Source organism: Manihot esculenta, chromosome 12, assembly GCF_001659605.2.
Source record: "Manihot esculenta cultivar AM560-2 chromosome 12, M.esculenta_v8, whole genome shotgun sequence".
Lineage (NCBI taxonomy): Eukaryota > Viridiplantae > Streptophyta > Magnoliopsida > Malpighiales > Euphorbiaceae > Manihot > Manihot esculenta.
Genome location: NC_035172.2, coordinates 601,552 through 617,736, shown reverse-complemented (window position 1 = coordinate 617,736; position 16,185 = coordinate 601,552). Strand labels below are relative to the sequence as shown.

Here is a 16,185-nt window from a genome sequence, read left to right as displayed (position 1 = left end):
CATTACCGCACTTCAAACGTCCGGTAATGTAAAGAAAAATTATTTAAAAAAAAAATTTATTATCGCACTTGTGAAGTGCGGTAATGAATTTGAAATTTTAATTTTAATTTTTATTTAATTAATTATTATATTATATTTTATTAATTTAATTTATTTAATTATATATTAAATTTATATAAATATAATTATAAAAATTATATTAATATTAATTATTTTAAATTATTAATTATTTTAATTTATTTATAATATAATATAATTAATTATTATTTTTATTATAATTAATTTATAAATATTTAATTTTTAAAATAATAATAGATTTTAGAATAATTTTTTTATTTTGAAATAGTAAAAAGTGAAGTTTTTTTTAGGTGTTGTTAGCGCTATAATTTTTTTAAAATTTTATAAAAATAAAAATAATAAAATAAAATGATAAATATAAAAAATATAATGTTATATTATAAATAAATTAAAATAATTAATATTTATAATAATATTAATATAATTTTATAACTATATTTATATAAATTTAATATATAATTAATTAAATTATATAATTTGATAACCGTCGAGTCTCACACTCTTAAGTCGAATTGAGCCCCATAAGAGCATATCAGATTTCAAACTCGAAACGCCTCTTAGCAGGCCTGTCCGGTAGATTCGGACTAGATTTCAACATGAATGATAGGCCGGATCATCCAGAAGTCCAAGCCCAGTAAACTCTTACTCGACTCGGTGATTTGACAGGAGGAAAAATAACGGGTCCAGTCACTTCGCAGTCCTACCCACTTGTGTACCGAAAGAAATTAAATGGCCGCCTAACATGGAGAAGGCCTCTGAAACATCCATATGCATGAACCAGTATGATAGAACTAGTGGTATTATAGCAAAAAGATCGCTACGCATACTGAAATTCTATTCTCTAAATCTCAGAACATCATAATTAATAAAATAAATATAATATTATATTATAAATAATTTAAAATAATTAAAATTAATATTAATATAATTTTTATGATTATATTTATATAAATTTAATAGATAATTAATTAAATTATATAATTAATAAAATAAATATTATATTATATTATAAATAACTTAAAATAATTAATATTAATATAATTTTTATAATTATATTTATATAAATTTAATATATAATTAAATAAATTAAATTAATAAAATATAATATAATAATTAATTAAATAAAAATTAAAATTAAAATTTCAAATCCATTACCGAACTTTGAAGTGCGGTAATGAATTTTTTTTAAAATAATTTTTTCTTCACATTACCACACTTTGATGTGAAGTAATGTAATTTTTTATAAAAATTATTTTTGCTTACCGGACTTTCAGAGTGCAGTAAGCTCTACCGCACTTTAAAAATGCGTTAGAGTCAATTTTTACTCTAATTTCGAAAAAAAAATTTTTTCGACTAAAATTTGAGAAATTTTTTTTTTTTTAACATGAAAATGTAAAAAGTCCGATACGCCAAATACATATTTAAAGACTTAAATTATTTATTTATTTTTCACTTATCACACATTCGAATTAAATTTTTAATTTATTAAACATTTAAATTTATAAAATTTACAACCATTAAATATAAATTAATACAGTCAGCATATTATATAAATTTAAGTACACAAAAGCACATAAATCACATAAAATTGATGCTGACATGGATTTTATCTTAATTTAATATTATTTTATTAAACACAAAAAGGTGAGCTTTTTCCACTTCATCAAACAGGACAACACTGTAACGTCTTCGTCTCACAGCCTCTGTAAGCTGCCCACCTTCCTCATGTCCCACGTACCTGGAATATGAACATAAACGTGAGATACTATTCTGCAGTAGCATCAACTGCCTGGTCTTGCCCCACCACTCTTTGATGCAACCTCTCTGCAAGCCCAATTAGCCTCTCTTTCTCATTTTGACCAGGCCTTGTAACAGTAATGCCAGTCCATCGGCTCACAACTTCAGCGATATGTTCTGGTTTAACTGTCTCTGTCAGCATCAAGTTATCATCTGTGCTTCCTTCAAGCCGAGCTATGGCAGCATCAACTTCCTCCAATGCCCCATATCGCAAATCAGCAACTCCAGCTAAATCATATCTTCTTTCTGCCTCTTGTACATCATCGCACCACCTTCCTTCTCCGGCTTCTACATGTGCTACTATGTATCCTTCATAGCATGGGACTCTGCTCTTCATTCTCTACTGCTTTCTCTCCTCCGATTGAAAGGTGTCTGCATTTGTGCTCCTTTCCGGATAAGATTTTGAATCCTACTTTCCGCGCACGAGTCTTCTGTCTCGAAGGCAGGGTGAGACCTTTGCCATAGTTGAAATTGAAATATCCTTACCTAAGCCCCAGCCCTATAAGAACCCTTGCTTCCTGGAACGAGAAAAACTGGTTAAAGCCAGGAATGCTTGACGCTTGACCAATAGCCCTTGCGAGCAAGACCCTATACCTTACCGTATATTGGAGCCTAGACGAGAGCACAAATCTTGATGATCTACGCTGCCGAAGGAGCTGCCACCAAGAAGGGAGGTAGACCATGCCTTTGCTATGACTGAAGTCACCCGAGAGCCGATAGATGCCTGCTCTTAAGTGTCCATCTTGGTCAGGTCTCCTAATATTTCTTTTATACCAGGGGCGGAATAGATGAGTGAAAGGTGCCATGAATTGACCAATCCCCATCTTTTTGTCGCCTTCGTAGGAACTAAGCCAATCCTAATCCTAATGGCAGCAACTTTTACGTGTAGCCGTTCGTAATCTCTTGCCAAGAGTTTGATCTCGAGATTGGCAGGGTCAGGGCCTTTCTTGCTAGGCGATACTGCAAACTGTATCTCCTCTTTCTTCTGCTTGAGACGCCCAATTTCTTCTATACTCTCCTTCTCTTTTTTGTATTCCATCCTCAGAGGTTGAAGCTTGTCTCTTAAGTCATCAAGTTCTTTTACCAGCTGAAATGCATCACACAAAAAGTTGAATTTACAGAAAAGAGAAGGTAGAATGGAGAGTCAAGAAACCAATGAGTTGGGAGCATGAGCTTGTAATTTACATAGAAAGGTAGAGCCATTGGTTGTGGCCATGGCCGTTAAAGCTCAGTAATAAGAATACCATCAGCCATGAGAGGAAGCTTCAAGAGAGAGAAAAAGAGAGGGAGGGACGTGGAATGGATGCATAAGCTTAGTAAGAGAGAGGAAAAGGGAGGAGTTCAATGCCACATCTGTTTTTTTTTTTTTTTTAACATTTGGTATAATAAATACACATCAGAATGCATGTATTTCAAATTGAAATGGTTGTGCAGTTTTGTGTTTAAAAATAATAATTTTAATGATTTAAGGTATTTATTAAGTCACAAAATTTGTTCAGGTATTCAATGGGTGAAAACCATATTTGATCAACATATATAAATTATTTGGTGAGAAGCTTTAAGGTGGTCCAAAAATAAGACCGATAAATTCTCATAAGATTTTGGAGAAAAGTTTTATTTTTCCTTTGTTATCGAGACAAAAAGCCTCATCCTTGCTGGGTCTTTCCGCGGCTACCTCGCTTTGTTGGAAGTGGATTTTCTTTCTCTTGGTCTGGATAATGTTACATATACCTTTCGGTGTGTTTTATTATTGTTTGGTAGGTTGGGCTTTTATTAAGAGAGAGATGGTTGTTTCTAACCTGTTTAGTTTATTTTTTTTTTTCTTGTTTGTTTCTAGTTAAATAAAGGCTCCTATATTCGTACATTCCATGAGAAGGGAGCAGGTGGGGATGGTTTGCATGGCAGTGTTTTGCCACTATAAGCATCTCTTTACTTCTCTGTGACCTTATCTTTTTCTAGAGGTAGCACTGCTTGGCTCTAGCTATGGGAATCAGTCGTGATCCGGGATGCATGTATATTGCCCTTTGTAATCTCTGAACTTCATCGCCCCTGAATTCTCTGGTGTCCATTCGTTGGATGATGACTTGTGTTCCTTGCTCTTCAATTTGCTTGCAAGGTTTCTGGTAATTTTTGTGGGATTTTTGGTGCAATCCGCTGGTACTATAGCTTGATCTTGTGGCGAAGAAGAATAACATTGTTGATGATATGCTTTCCAATTCAACAGTTGGGACTTCTGAGTTTGGGTTTTTAGGTTTATTCTTCAATAGGCTTTTAGTATTTTGGGCTTAAAAATCTATGTATTTGATAACTAAAAACTATTAACTATCAACATCTACTCCCCAATGACATATCCAATCAACTCCATACAAAGTAAAGAATTTGAAAGGCCTTCCACAAACAGTTATAAAACTCAAATTTTGATGAGTTAAACATGAAATGATTTTATTGGAAAACATTGTGCACTGCATATTATTAAATACTAATCCAATTAAAAGCCAGTTTCTTGAAGACAATTATATCGGTTTTCCATCCAACCAACGGCTATAGAAATCCAGTGATTCTCTTGGCTTGTATTCTGGGACTGTATGCCCCGCGCCCTGCATTAATAATGTAGTCTAATGGTTAAAATCCACTTGTTTATAATCTTCACTTTCATTACCATTATAGATTTAATAATTAAGTAAAAAAGAATTGCATATACTTTTATGGTTAGAAAGATGAAATTGTAATCATATCCTTGCAAGTATCTGCAAGAAAAATAAAGATTATTAAGCATTGTAAAAGGGAATAAGTTAGTTTTAATTTTCAAATCATTTGTAGGACTGTCAATTCTCGGCTGCATTAGCAGCCAAATGAATAAAAGATTTTACTACAAAATGGTGAGTTTACCCAGCAACTTCATCATTAGAAAACCATGGCCTCCATTCATCAACAATCTTGAATCCAAGGGACCTAGTCCATGCTTGAGTTCCAGTGAAAGGCACACACATATCATGGTCTCCACTGCAGGTGACCAAGTGTTAGTAATTTTCTCATTATGGCAGAGAATCACAGGTGATTGAAATTAAATACAATATTTGAAGAAATTAACTTATTCAATTATATACATACCTGTATATAAGTGCTCGATATCCTTGGGAGGTTAAGTTCTTGTGGTATGGAAGCATACTTCCAGAGCTATACCTTGCATAAATTATTCTACTCGAGCAAAGCTCCCAAGAACCAGCAATGGATTTCTAACACCATAAAAATAACATAATACAAGTTTAGATTTGATCCATAGTGAATTTAGAAATGAATTTTTTTTTTTTTACACATTATATTTACCGGTTCAGCATGAATTGCATTCCTAACTGATTCATCATTTAACCATGCAGTTGCAACTTCATCGTTCTGTGACCATGAAATTCAATAATCAACACATAAATTATGTAATTAATTTTCGAAGGAAATGTAAAATGGAGTTTTAATTTGTGGACATCATTATTAGAAGATGCATATGGGGAGGAGAACTTACAAAGCACATAACACTGCCTTGCTCAGCAAGCTCAGGCCACAAGGTGCCTGGTTTGAGCTGGCCACGAAGAGGCCAAGCACGGCCAAACATTCTCTTTCTAACCTTAAGAGGTCTCTGTGTTACTCCTAATTGCTGGAAACTCACCGGCAAACTTGTGTTTCCTTTTCCATCTTTGTATGCATTTGGGTCGTGATAGCAAGGCTCTAGGATGTCATAAATGTTTAGCCCATCAATTGCCTAATTCATCCAATCAACGTCACAATAATTAAAGATTTTGTCTAAGTTTGAGAGATGCATTTATGATGAGGCTAAGCTTGAATGCATCAAACGTACAGAAAGACTAAGGGGTGTTTCAAGTATCAAACACACAGAAAGATTAAGGGGTGCTTGGTATTGAGTCGGGGCTCAAAAAAGTATTTTTTTTTAAAGCACTATTTTAGATATTGAAAAAAGCAATTGGAAAAATATGTTTTGTTATTTCGGTGTATTTATGACTAAATTATATAAAAAATAATTAAAAATTATTTTTTAATATTTTTTAAATTGTATTTCCAAGAAAGTGTTTTTCTCGTAGTAGTTCCAACAACAATGCCAAAACAGGCCCTAAGATAAGTGAGGTCTCACATCATGCATTTTGTCGATGCTGGTTGAGCAATCATGGTGAGGATCAGTGTGATTTCCATAGCAGGCAGATTGAACATCCTGCAAGAATTTCAAAAGCAAACGTATTAAGAATTCCAGATGGGATATAATTACAGGGATCGAAGTGTTGTTGTGTAGCTAAATACCTCATAAATATCATCTGAGATGAGTCCCATTCCATGTGCAAAAGGCACAAGGGAAGTCAAAGTGTCATCAAAATCAGAATCTGTAACCCCATTACCAACTAGATAACCCTGCATTAATGTACTAATCTTATACATAATAATTAACCCAAGTTGTCATTTTTGTAAACAAGTGGTAGGCAAACATACCTTGAAATTTAGAATGGGTTTTACACCAGCCTTTATTCCTTTAAAAAAATAAAGAAAAGAGTAAATAAGTGATAACATTCTTAAAATATAACGTGGAAATACACGGATTCACAAGAGGGCAGAATCCTATACTCAAGATTCGATGTCTAAATAAACCGAAGACCAAGGATTCGGCACACGAGATGCCGAAGCCCAAGGAGATTCAGCTCTAAGGCTGAATCCCCTGAGAGATTCAGCCTCAAGACCGAATCCTTTAGGGCATGGCCGAAACCCTCAAGGCCGGATCCCTTAGAGATTCGACCTTAAGGTAATGGACCTGCCAGAGTTTGCATTGAAGGTACCCAATTATTTCATTTAATGAACAAAATAAAAGAAATTATAATAAAAATTAAGTTTGAAGTATTGATCATATGATATACCTTGCACTACTTCAGAAGCAAGAGTAGGCACATAAATTCCAGCATAGGACTCTCCAGAAATATAGAATGGATTTTTTATGAACTCTGGATATAATTCAAACCACTACAAATTGCAAAAAACAAGCATGAACTCTGGATAATATCATTGGTACTTAACTGAAAATTTTCTTCAAGTTATGGAGTTAGTTTTTAGATTACCTTAAGAAGAAAAGCATGTGAATCAGCAGCAGTATGCCAGTCGTCTGTTGTGTATTTACTTGTATTATTAGAGTAAGAAAGGCCAACCCCACAAGGAGAGTCTAAATAAATAATGTTTGAAACCTGCAGATCAGAAAATGATACAAAAATAAATATCGAAATCATTTTCAGTCTATAAATTCTCGAGTTCGAGTGAAAAATGGTGAATTAATTACCTTTGACCAAGCATATGGATTGAGATGCAGTATTGGCAGGCTTCCTTTTGGCTGCCCTTCTTCAAAATTGAATGGTCCTGCATGGACACAAAAAATGGGAAAAATAAGACGAAATGTGCATGCATGGTGATGGAGGGTAGGCCTGAAAAAGACATGGGAGATTGATTAATACCATGTTCATACACAAATCCATCAAAGCTTGAGCACCCAGGTCCTCCATTGAGCCACAAAACCACAGGATCTTCAGATGGGTTTTTTTCAGAAGCAATGAAATAGTAGAAAAGATTCTTCTCATCAAAGCTCACATATCTACAAAGTTCAAAATTGCAAGATTTTTATATATCAAAGGCCACAGTTAATAATCAAACAACACTAACCAACTGGGATTTTTTTTTCTTTTTTTTTTTTTTTCTGTTTTACCCTCCATAGTGTTTTGAAGGCAAAGTTCCATTGAAACCAGGTAGATGTGTAATGAGAGCTTCTTCAGGAGCTGCTTCAGTAAGAATGAGCTCTGCATAGTTCAATATCAAGCAAACTGATACAACCCAAAACAAGTAGAGTTTATAGCTTTTGTCCATGACCAAAAGCTCTCCCTGTAAGATAGAATTGTATTTGGTTTCTTTACAATTTGCATCATCGTTGCCGTTTCCTATATATAAGGTGTGACAGTAAAGAGGTGACAAAAATGAGTGTGGAAAAAATTTAGATAAAATTACAGGTCCGCATATACTAGTTAACTCTTAATTTATAATTTTTTAGTGTTTTAAAAAATTTCTTAATTAGTCTTTGTATTAATTTCAATCGTTAATTCCTAGAAATTAATTAATAAAATAAAATAATTATTAATAAATATTTTAAAATTAAGAGATTAATTAATAATTTTTTTTAATATAAAAGTTAAATGTTAAATTTTTCAAAAGTTTAAGCAAATAATGGTGAGAAGATGATGACAAACGAAGAAGAACAATGAAATTTGATTTGACATTGATGCGATGTGATCAAACAGAGACAGAAGTTGACAGCTAAGTTGAAGATCATCGAGAAATCACAAGAGAAACATTTTCGCTATGGGATTTTGAAGAGGGACGTTGGAATCAATACATTGACTTTACTTTAGGACCTCACAATAAAACTGTTTTTTTTTTTATTTTTTTCCTTCATAAAAACAATTTAATTTTTTATGGTTTGAAAAAATTATATACCATATTAATTATTATATCATAAGATTATAAACCTCAATTATTTTGAAATTTAATCCATCAATTCTTTATTATTATTATTTTTGCAAAAGTTACAGGAAAAAGAAGTTACTGTGATGATTGAAATGATATTGACACAATAACATTTAGCTGTTATTTATTAATTAAGGCAACCGCCAGTTATGCTACCTTTTTATTATGGCAATTTACTTTTAAAGCAATAAACACATGCAATAATAATAATAATTTCTATAAAAAAAACAAACTAATATGGGCAATATTTGTATTTATGGTAGAAAAATGTCAATACTATTATTATTTTTAAGGTACCACGTGGCAAGATAAGGGAGAATGTAGCCTACTATATACAGCAAGATAGTTTTAAGAAAATTATTGTTGAATATCTTAATTATATTAAAGTATGTTTTTTAGAAAAATATATGATTTAGTCTTGTTAAATATTATATTATATTATTTTGTACATTTTTAAATAATATAAATATTTACAGTTAAAGTAAATTGATAAAAATATTACAAAAGGATTGACTTTAAAAATATATAGATATTTCAATTCAATTTTCAGTAAAATAATAATTAAATAGCTAATTTTAATAAACTAATAGTAATTTACTAGCTTATTTCAATTGCTTTTTCAGAAAAATGGGTATAGAAACCTTCGACTCAATTATTTAAGTGATTATGTTTTTATAGAGCGGTATTAAATTTAAATTTAAAGGAATAAGAAAATGAATGGAGGATTTGATTAGTACTGTATTTTTTTAGGAAAATTAGTATTATATTACAAAATAAAGGAAATGGAAAAATGTATTATATGCCTATGAACTGAGAAAATTAGGTGCTTAGAAAATATGGAATATAGAAGAGAGAATGTATTCCAAGCAAATAAAAGTTCAAGCAAATGAAGCAGTAAGTGACCAAGCAAGCAACATGCTTACAGAATGCAATTTCTGCACAAACTGAGTTCACAGTTATTTACCCGATATTGCCAATGATACATTAATTATCATCTGTCCCAAGAATTGGCAAAATACATGCAAATCATTTTGACAAATTTTAATAATCTCACTTATTCAACATTTGTCCAACCTGAAAAAGGAAACAAGACTCATCTCAGTTCACAAGACCAACAAAATAAAGATTTTGTTCTCAGAAGTATCTGCATTTCTAACACATGATAATTGCTCAAACTGTAAATATATTGAATCAGTGCAATGGCCAACATCAATCTGGTCAAATACTCCTTCCACTTTGAAGAACGCATGGATGCTACAGCTTCCTTGACCCAATCTTCAATTGTATTTACACATCAACTTCATAAAGTATCTAAAGAAGAAGTGGCAGCAACGTATTCAAGTTAGATTTAAATTTAAACATCCATAAAGTCCATTATGCAGTAGTAAGGACAATTGTTAAATTTAAACATCTAATTTTGCATATAATTTCCATATCAAACTCCATTAGAGTGCATTAAAATCCATAAAATGAGGAAAAAAGCTACCCCAAATGGGTAATAATATGATCAAGCAAAAGCAAGTAGCTCTTTTGTATTGCATACTCAAAGTTTCAGACCGAGTAAAAATAAGAAGATTGCAGTCCTAAGTGGAAAATCACCTCCTCTTCACATCAACGATGTTCAACAAATCCACTATATTTTCAAAAACATATCATTACTAGATAACAACTTTACTACTACTACTACTGGCATCAGTAGAGAATCCGTTATTTTGACCTTGATAAATCTTTGTGCTTCATAAACCCTTAAATCAACTCATTATAACAATAATAATTTGGTAAACAGCCCTACTCATCAATTTCTCTGAGCACCTTGCACGCTTCATATATTACAGGAATAAGGGGAAAATTTTCTAGTGGAGACAACACACCGAATAAGAATAAGAGATTGCTGGTCAAGTCATTTTGGATTTTTTCATATGTGACAATAACTAGATAAAGATACAATATTGTTATACCACAGACTGAATCTCAAATGAACGAAATGAGGCATGAATAAGAGAAAGCGCACCTTTTTCTCACTGTATATTGGAAATTGGAAAATAATTTAGTATAGAAATAGATTCATGATTGTTAACTTGCAAATACAACCTAAAAACATGAGTGCTAAATTGCTAATGCTAAACAGTTTCTTGTATGAAACACAGCTACAAACTAGCAGCATTTTAATTGCAGCAGTACTAGAATAAATTAAAGTATTAATAACTCATAAAGAGATTTTGCATCCGCTGATAAAGTGTTAATTGTTAAAATCTCACATAACAAATAAATATATTCACATAATAAAAGTTTTAAGTAAATGAATAAGTGACCAAATCTCAGGATTATGCAGTCCATTTTCTGCAGAAACTAGGCTCACTGGTATTTACCCCAAGGTTGCCCGTTATACAATTAACTATCATCTGTGTGAAGAATTGGCACTACACATTAGCTTGACCTTAATAATCTGTGTTACTTGTACAAAGTGGGAAATTGTACACATGAATGTGCTGATATATAAATCAAATGCACATGTTACATATAGCTCCTCCAGTATCTTCATAAGCCTTTGCAGGCATTCTAGATAACTAAAATTTTTCCATGCCCCAATGTAATACATAAAAGTAAAATCAACTTGACTGCTGATGGCATGTAGAATCCAAATATCTTAGTTCAACTTCTGAAAGCTGAATCTAAGCAAACTGAAAAGTGATGGAAAAAAAAACATTCTGCCTATAAATATACAGTTTGACGTCCTAATCCAAATCCAGTTCAACAATAAAGAGAGATTCACAGAGACAAATTACTTGGGCATCTACAAAGAAATATATCCCAACTAACAAAAGTTTAAGCACATAAACAGGTGGCCAAATAATAGGTTGCAGAAAATATTTCTTTCTGCAGAAACTCAGTTGATGGGTTCGCTCATTAACCATTAATTATCTGTGGCAAAAATTGGCCCTTAACATTAGCTTAACCATATGCAAATCATACTGACAACAAATTTATGAGACATTTAAACAATAATTTCTATACACCAGACCAGACAGTGTATAAATAAATATACGCACATATGTACTTACAAGAACATCCATATAGCTTATCTTAATTAATTTGGGATTAAAAGGTTTAATTGTTGCTGAATACTCCAGCCCAAACAACAATCTAGAAAACTAACCAAGTCGGTTAATGAACTAGTAGTGATTCCTAAAGAAAATCATTAAAATAGAAGGAAATTACCATAATATTTTCAAATACACATCAGAATTAAAGGAAATCAAAGAAATTCCTCCATGTCCAACAGTTTCTCTGAAGCCTATGGTAATTTTGGTCATAACAGAGCCTACAATAGCACATACATGATCAGGAACACTTTTATTCAGAGGCCGTCTTGCTGGCCCTTGGTAAATCCTTGCACCCAACCCTTGAATGGTCATGCTATAACTTATAACAACCACCATTTGGTAAATACAGAACCTCTTCCAATTTGTGACATACTCACTTCACATAGTACACTAGCAAGGAAAAACAAAAACTTTCAAGTTGAATATGTCCCCGAAATAAGAAAAGAAATTGCTGCTCTTGTCCTTTTGATATTTTTCATACATGACAAAAAATGATCAAAACGCTTAAAAAAACTAGGAATAAGTACATATTGTTATACCAGAGGGCTGAATTAGAAAACAAGAGAAAATAGGTACATAAGAGTGCAGGTGCCACATTCTCATTGTATAAATAAAATTGGAGACTGCAGTTTTTTTAAAAAAAATTATTGCACACTGATGTAGTATTCAAACAGATTCAGTAAAGTGAATCTTCCTATACAACCTAAAAACTCAAGTTTAATGCTAATCCTAAACAGTTTCCTGTAAAAAGCAAAAGCAACTAATAATAGGATATGAAATAGATTGAATAACCAATAACTCACAATATAGCAAGGACCTTTTGCATCTGCTAATCAAGTGTTGACTGTTAAAATCTCACTTAACGTTCACACTTTTAGAAGCCTTAGAACGATCTCGTAGTTTGCTTAGAATGAGATCATCATTGCGCGATAAATGTACTACCAATTCAGTGGTGGTATCATCAGCAGAGAATCCCTTATCAACCATTTCGTTGATAAGTTCTGATGCTTTTGGTAAATCATCATGCCTGAGAAACCCTTGAATAATGACATTATAACAACATTTGTTCGGTAAGCATCCACCCTTTTCCATGTCTCTAAAAACCTCATAGGCTTCATCTAGTAATCCTGCTTGGGAGAGTCCTTTTATAATTGTAGTATATGTACAAACATCAGGTTGTAAACCATTTTCAAAAAGATTAGAAAATAGTTTCCTAGCATCATCAATCTTTCCAACTTTGCACATATCATTGATCAAAATGTTATAGATCACAAGATCAGGCTTCAACTGACTTTTTTCCATTTCTTTCAATAGTGCGAGTGCCTCACTAAGATTCCCCTTTTTACACAAGCCATCAATCATAATTGAGAAGGTTACAATATTTGGCTGCTGATTATGAGAGCACATGTTCTGAAAGAGCTCTTGTGCAGTCCGAGGCCTCCCCGCTTGAAATAGGCCCTTTATAAGAGTAGAATAAGTAACAACATTAGGAACTAAACCTTTATGAGACATTTCACCAAAAAGTTTCTTTGCCTCATCTATTCTTTTGCACTTACAGTATCCATTAATCAAGATGTTATAACTAACAATGTTAGCTATTCCATTGGTCACCATCCAATCAAATAGCTTTCTAGCCTTATCAATTTGGTTGCAAAGACAATATCCATCCATCATTGAATTGCAAGTTATGAAGCTAGGGTCCACACCTCTTTGAGCCATTATCTTGATTATACTTTGTGCATTTGAAACCAGTCCTTTCTTACAGAGAGTGTCGATCAGTATATTGAAGGTAAAAATATTAGGAGATATGTTCCGCCCCACCATTTCTTTCAACAAGGCCAAAGCTTCCTTCAATTGGTCTGAAATGCAAAGACCATCAATTAAGGAATTGTAGGCGACCACATCAGGCGCTACACCTCTTTGCATCATTATTTTGAATGTATTTTGAGCCTCTGAAACCATTCCATCCTTACAAAGAGCATTAATCAATAGACTGAAGGTATAAACATCAGGTGATACGTTCTGCTCCACCATTTCATTCATCAATGCCAAAGATTGGTTCTTTTTGCCTAATTTGCAAAAAATGTGAATTAAACTAGTATAAGTTATGATATTAGGTGAAATGCCCTTATTCCTCATTTGAGAGAACAGCTCCAAAGCCTCGTCAACTAGCTCATCCTTGCATAGGGCGTCGATGATTGCATTGTATGTCACAACATTTGGCTCACAACCTCTATCAACCATTCCCTCTAGCAGCCCAATAGCCACGTTTGTTTTCCCAAATTTACACAGTCCCTTGACTATCACACTGTACGTATAAACATCAGGTTGATAACCTCCAGCAACCATATCATCGAAAAATTCCACTGCTTTATCGATTTTACCATCGATACAAAGCCCATTGATTAAGGTAGTTAATGTCACAATAGTGGGCTCTAATCCAACTTTGATCATCTTCCCCAATAGAGAAAAACCAAAATCCGGAAGGTGCAAGTGGCAGAAGCAATTAATTAAGATATTACGAGAGTAAATATCGTGTGAGATACCTAGCAATTCAATTGTTTTGGATAAGGAAATAACAGTGTGATGTTGTTTCATTTTCACAAGGGCAGATAGGAATCTATTAAATTGAGCCCTAGAAGGCAGAGGATGCATATGAATGACATGATTAAAGGAAGCTAGGGCATCATCAAGGTGGGTAAAAGAAGCAGATTTGAAGTTATTTGCAAAGGAGCGAGCATCTTGAAGTGTGGAAGTAGAAAAGTGGAAAGAATTGGTAAATAAGAAAAGGAATGGAGATTGAATGGTAGCGATTGCCCTTTTCCGCTCAAGATGGAAGCCGCTGCTCCTCCTCCAAGGCATCAGCATCATCGATCTCTGTTCTCCTCTGCAGTTTTGTAAGGTTTTGTTTGTGTTGGAAGCGAGGTGGGTGAGGGATACAGAGCAAGGGCATAGCTTAAAGCTTGTGAGGGCAAGGTTATTAATTTTTAAAGTAGCTGATAAATTTTATTTTAGCCCAAAAAGAATCCTGAGTTTTACCTTTTTTACCAATGCTTTTAGTTTTTATTCATTTTGACCAAACCTGTTGATATTAACAAAAATTACAATTCATCTAGTAAAGATAAATACTTTTGCATGTCAAAAAATTTGAAATGAAATATATATTATATTATTAACTACATCGATTTTAAGAGACAGGATGCCCCGCAACTTGAAGCACCAGATATGATCATCATCAATAAACAACAATAAGCATACTTTGTTTTAGCATCTTCAAGTTCATATTTGCAAACCTTTACAGTAAGAAATGTGAGGTTATTAGCATATCCTTGTAGATATCTAGCAGCTTCATCATTAGTCTTAAAGTAAGGATATATTAACAGTTCCTGCAATTTGAGAGCAACTCACAAAGACAACAAAATTCATGAGAGCTATAGTGCAAGAAACATAATTATGGCCTAATGTCACCTTTGGTAGATCATAATGCAATCAAATTTTGTATTAAGTGAATTTCACAAGTCATTTAAAGGAAAACTTGTTGAAACATCTGATAAGCCAAGTAAGGAAGAGGAGAAGATTTCAACAAGAATAATGAGGAATCTGAGGAGCAGGAGAATGTTCAATAGCAGTGGAATATGGAAGAAGTTGTTATTCAGAGGCCCAAAACTGTTGCAAGGAGGAATTCTTTTTCTTAGCTACTAATAATGGTATTTTGTCATTGACTTCATATGATATCTTCAATTTCAAGGAGCAAGAATAAGAAAATTAGAGAAGAAAAGAAGTGCATTATCTAATTCTATCTTTATTTTCATCACTATTATAAATATAATAATTAAGTTAAAAAGAGTATTATCATGGTTTCATTTAAAATTCAACAAACACTTGCAACCTTCATATTTGACTTCACAAACCATACTTATGCTATTTCCAGAACTGGGTAGGGGCTTGTTCAAAGAGGGAATTGGAGTCCTTCAACTTGAAATTGAAATTAAACAGAAATTTATTAAAATCACTTTGATTAGCCTTGGCACGCATTCCTGAGCACAAAAATGATCCTAAGTAATGCTGCACTGCACATATATTATCAAGGCAAGCAATGCCCAAAATTAAAAATGATAGTAAGAAAAAAGTTTACTCACTTCCCAAACATTGACCTATTTTTGTTCTAAAACCTACCACAACCACCCCTAACAACCAGTTAAATTTGAGTTACACCCCTAACAGACAGACATCACTTCTTTCGTCCTCCTCGCTTCGAACCTCACTTTCACTCCTTCTCTTCCTCTCACATCACTTCTGCTATTTCGCTTTCCTTCTGTTTGTTATCTCGAATCTTCAGTGAGAAATATAACTTCTATTAAAATACACACGGCAGACGTTTGATTTTTTTTTGTTACCCCTTCTTCTCTATTTTAACATTTTTTTGGCGACCTAATAAATACATACAAAAATCTTTAGGATTAGGGTGCCCATAGCAATGAGCAAATAGTTTACCACCGCCTAGGGATCTGATACACTCAATAGGGATACAATTTGGTATTTTTCCTCAAACAATATGAATTTAGATTAACCTTCTCTTTTATCCATTTTTTCATTGAAGTCTTCCGGCGTTTTAGGAAACCCCTTAAATGTTATCCCCTAACTGCATTCT

General features: G+C 32.9%; 2 protein-coding genes across 2 annotated transcripts; both read right to left on the bottom strand.

Annotated features, from left to right (window-relative positions):
- Window positions 1–4,049: 4,049 nt before the first annotated feature.
- LOC110628059 (serine carboxypeptidase-like 20) lies at window positions 4,050–7,807 on the bottom strand. Its single transcript, XM_043948926.1, has 14 exons — window positions 7,619–7,807; window positions 7,371–7,507; window positions 7,199–7,275; window positions 6,984–7,106; window positions 6,786–6,888; window positions 6,367–6,404; window positions 6,181–6,288; window positions 6,017–6,094; window positions 5,393–5,629; window positions 5,203–5,268; window positions 4,987–5,111; window positions 4,765–4,878; window positions 4,577–4,622; window positions 4,050–4,472 (listed from the first exon to the last, which is right to left on the bottom strand). Exons 1-14 carry the CDS (start codon window positions 7,774–7,776, stop codon window positions 4,389–4,391), a joined length of 1,494 nt encoding a protein of 497 aa, XP_043804861.1. The 5' UTR covers window positions 7,777–7,807; the 3' UTR covers window positions 4,050–4,388.
- A 1,555-nt stretch (window positions 7,808–9,362) lies between these two features.
- LOC110628055 (pentatricopeptide repeat-containing protein At1g62930, chloroplastic) lies at window positions 9,363–14,497 on the bottom strand. Its single transcript, XM_021774498.2, has 2 exons — window positions 12,338–14,497; window positions 9,363–9,741 (listed from the first exon to the last, which is right to left on the bottom strand). The coding sequence occupies exon 1, from the start codon at window positions 14,403–14,405 to the stop codon at window positions 12,390–12,392; it is 2,016 nt and encodes a 671-aa protein (XP_021630190.1). The 5' UTR covers window positions 14,406–14,497; the 3' UTR covers window positions 9,363–9,741; window positions 12,338–12,389.
- Between the last annotated feature and the right edge of the window lie 1,688 nt (window positions 14,498–16,185).

What these genes read in the sequence shown, in the direction of transcription:
- LOC110628059 (XM_043948926.1), bottom strand. Translation starts at nt 7,776, where the DNA reads ATGGACAAAAGCTATAAACTCTACTTGTTTTGGGTTGTATCAGTTTGC. An exon ending in ATGCAATTCATGCTGAACCG is followed by an intron (nt 5,112 to 5,202) that starts GTAAATATAATG and finishes TTATGGTGTTAG; the next exon opens with AAATCCATTGCTGGTTCTTG. An exon ending in TATCGAGCACTTATATACAG is followed by an intron (nt 4,879 to 4,986) that starts GTATGTATATAA and finishes GGTCACCTGCAG; the next exon opens with TGGAGACCATGATATGTGTG.
- LOC110628055 (XM_021774498.2), bottom strand. Translation starts at nt 14,405, where the DNA reads ATGATGCTGATGCCTTGGAGGAGGAGCAGCGGCTTCCATCTTGAGCGG.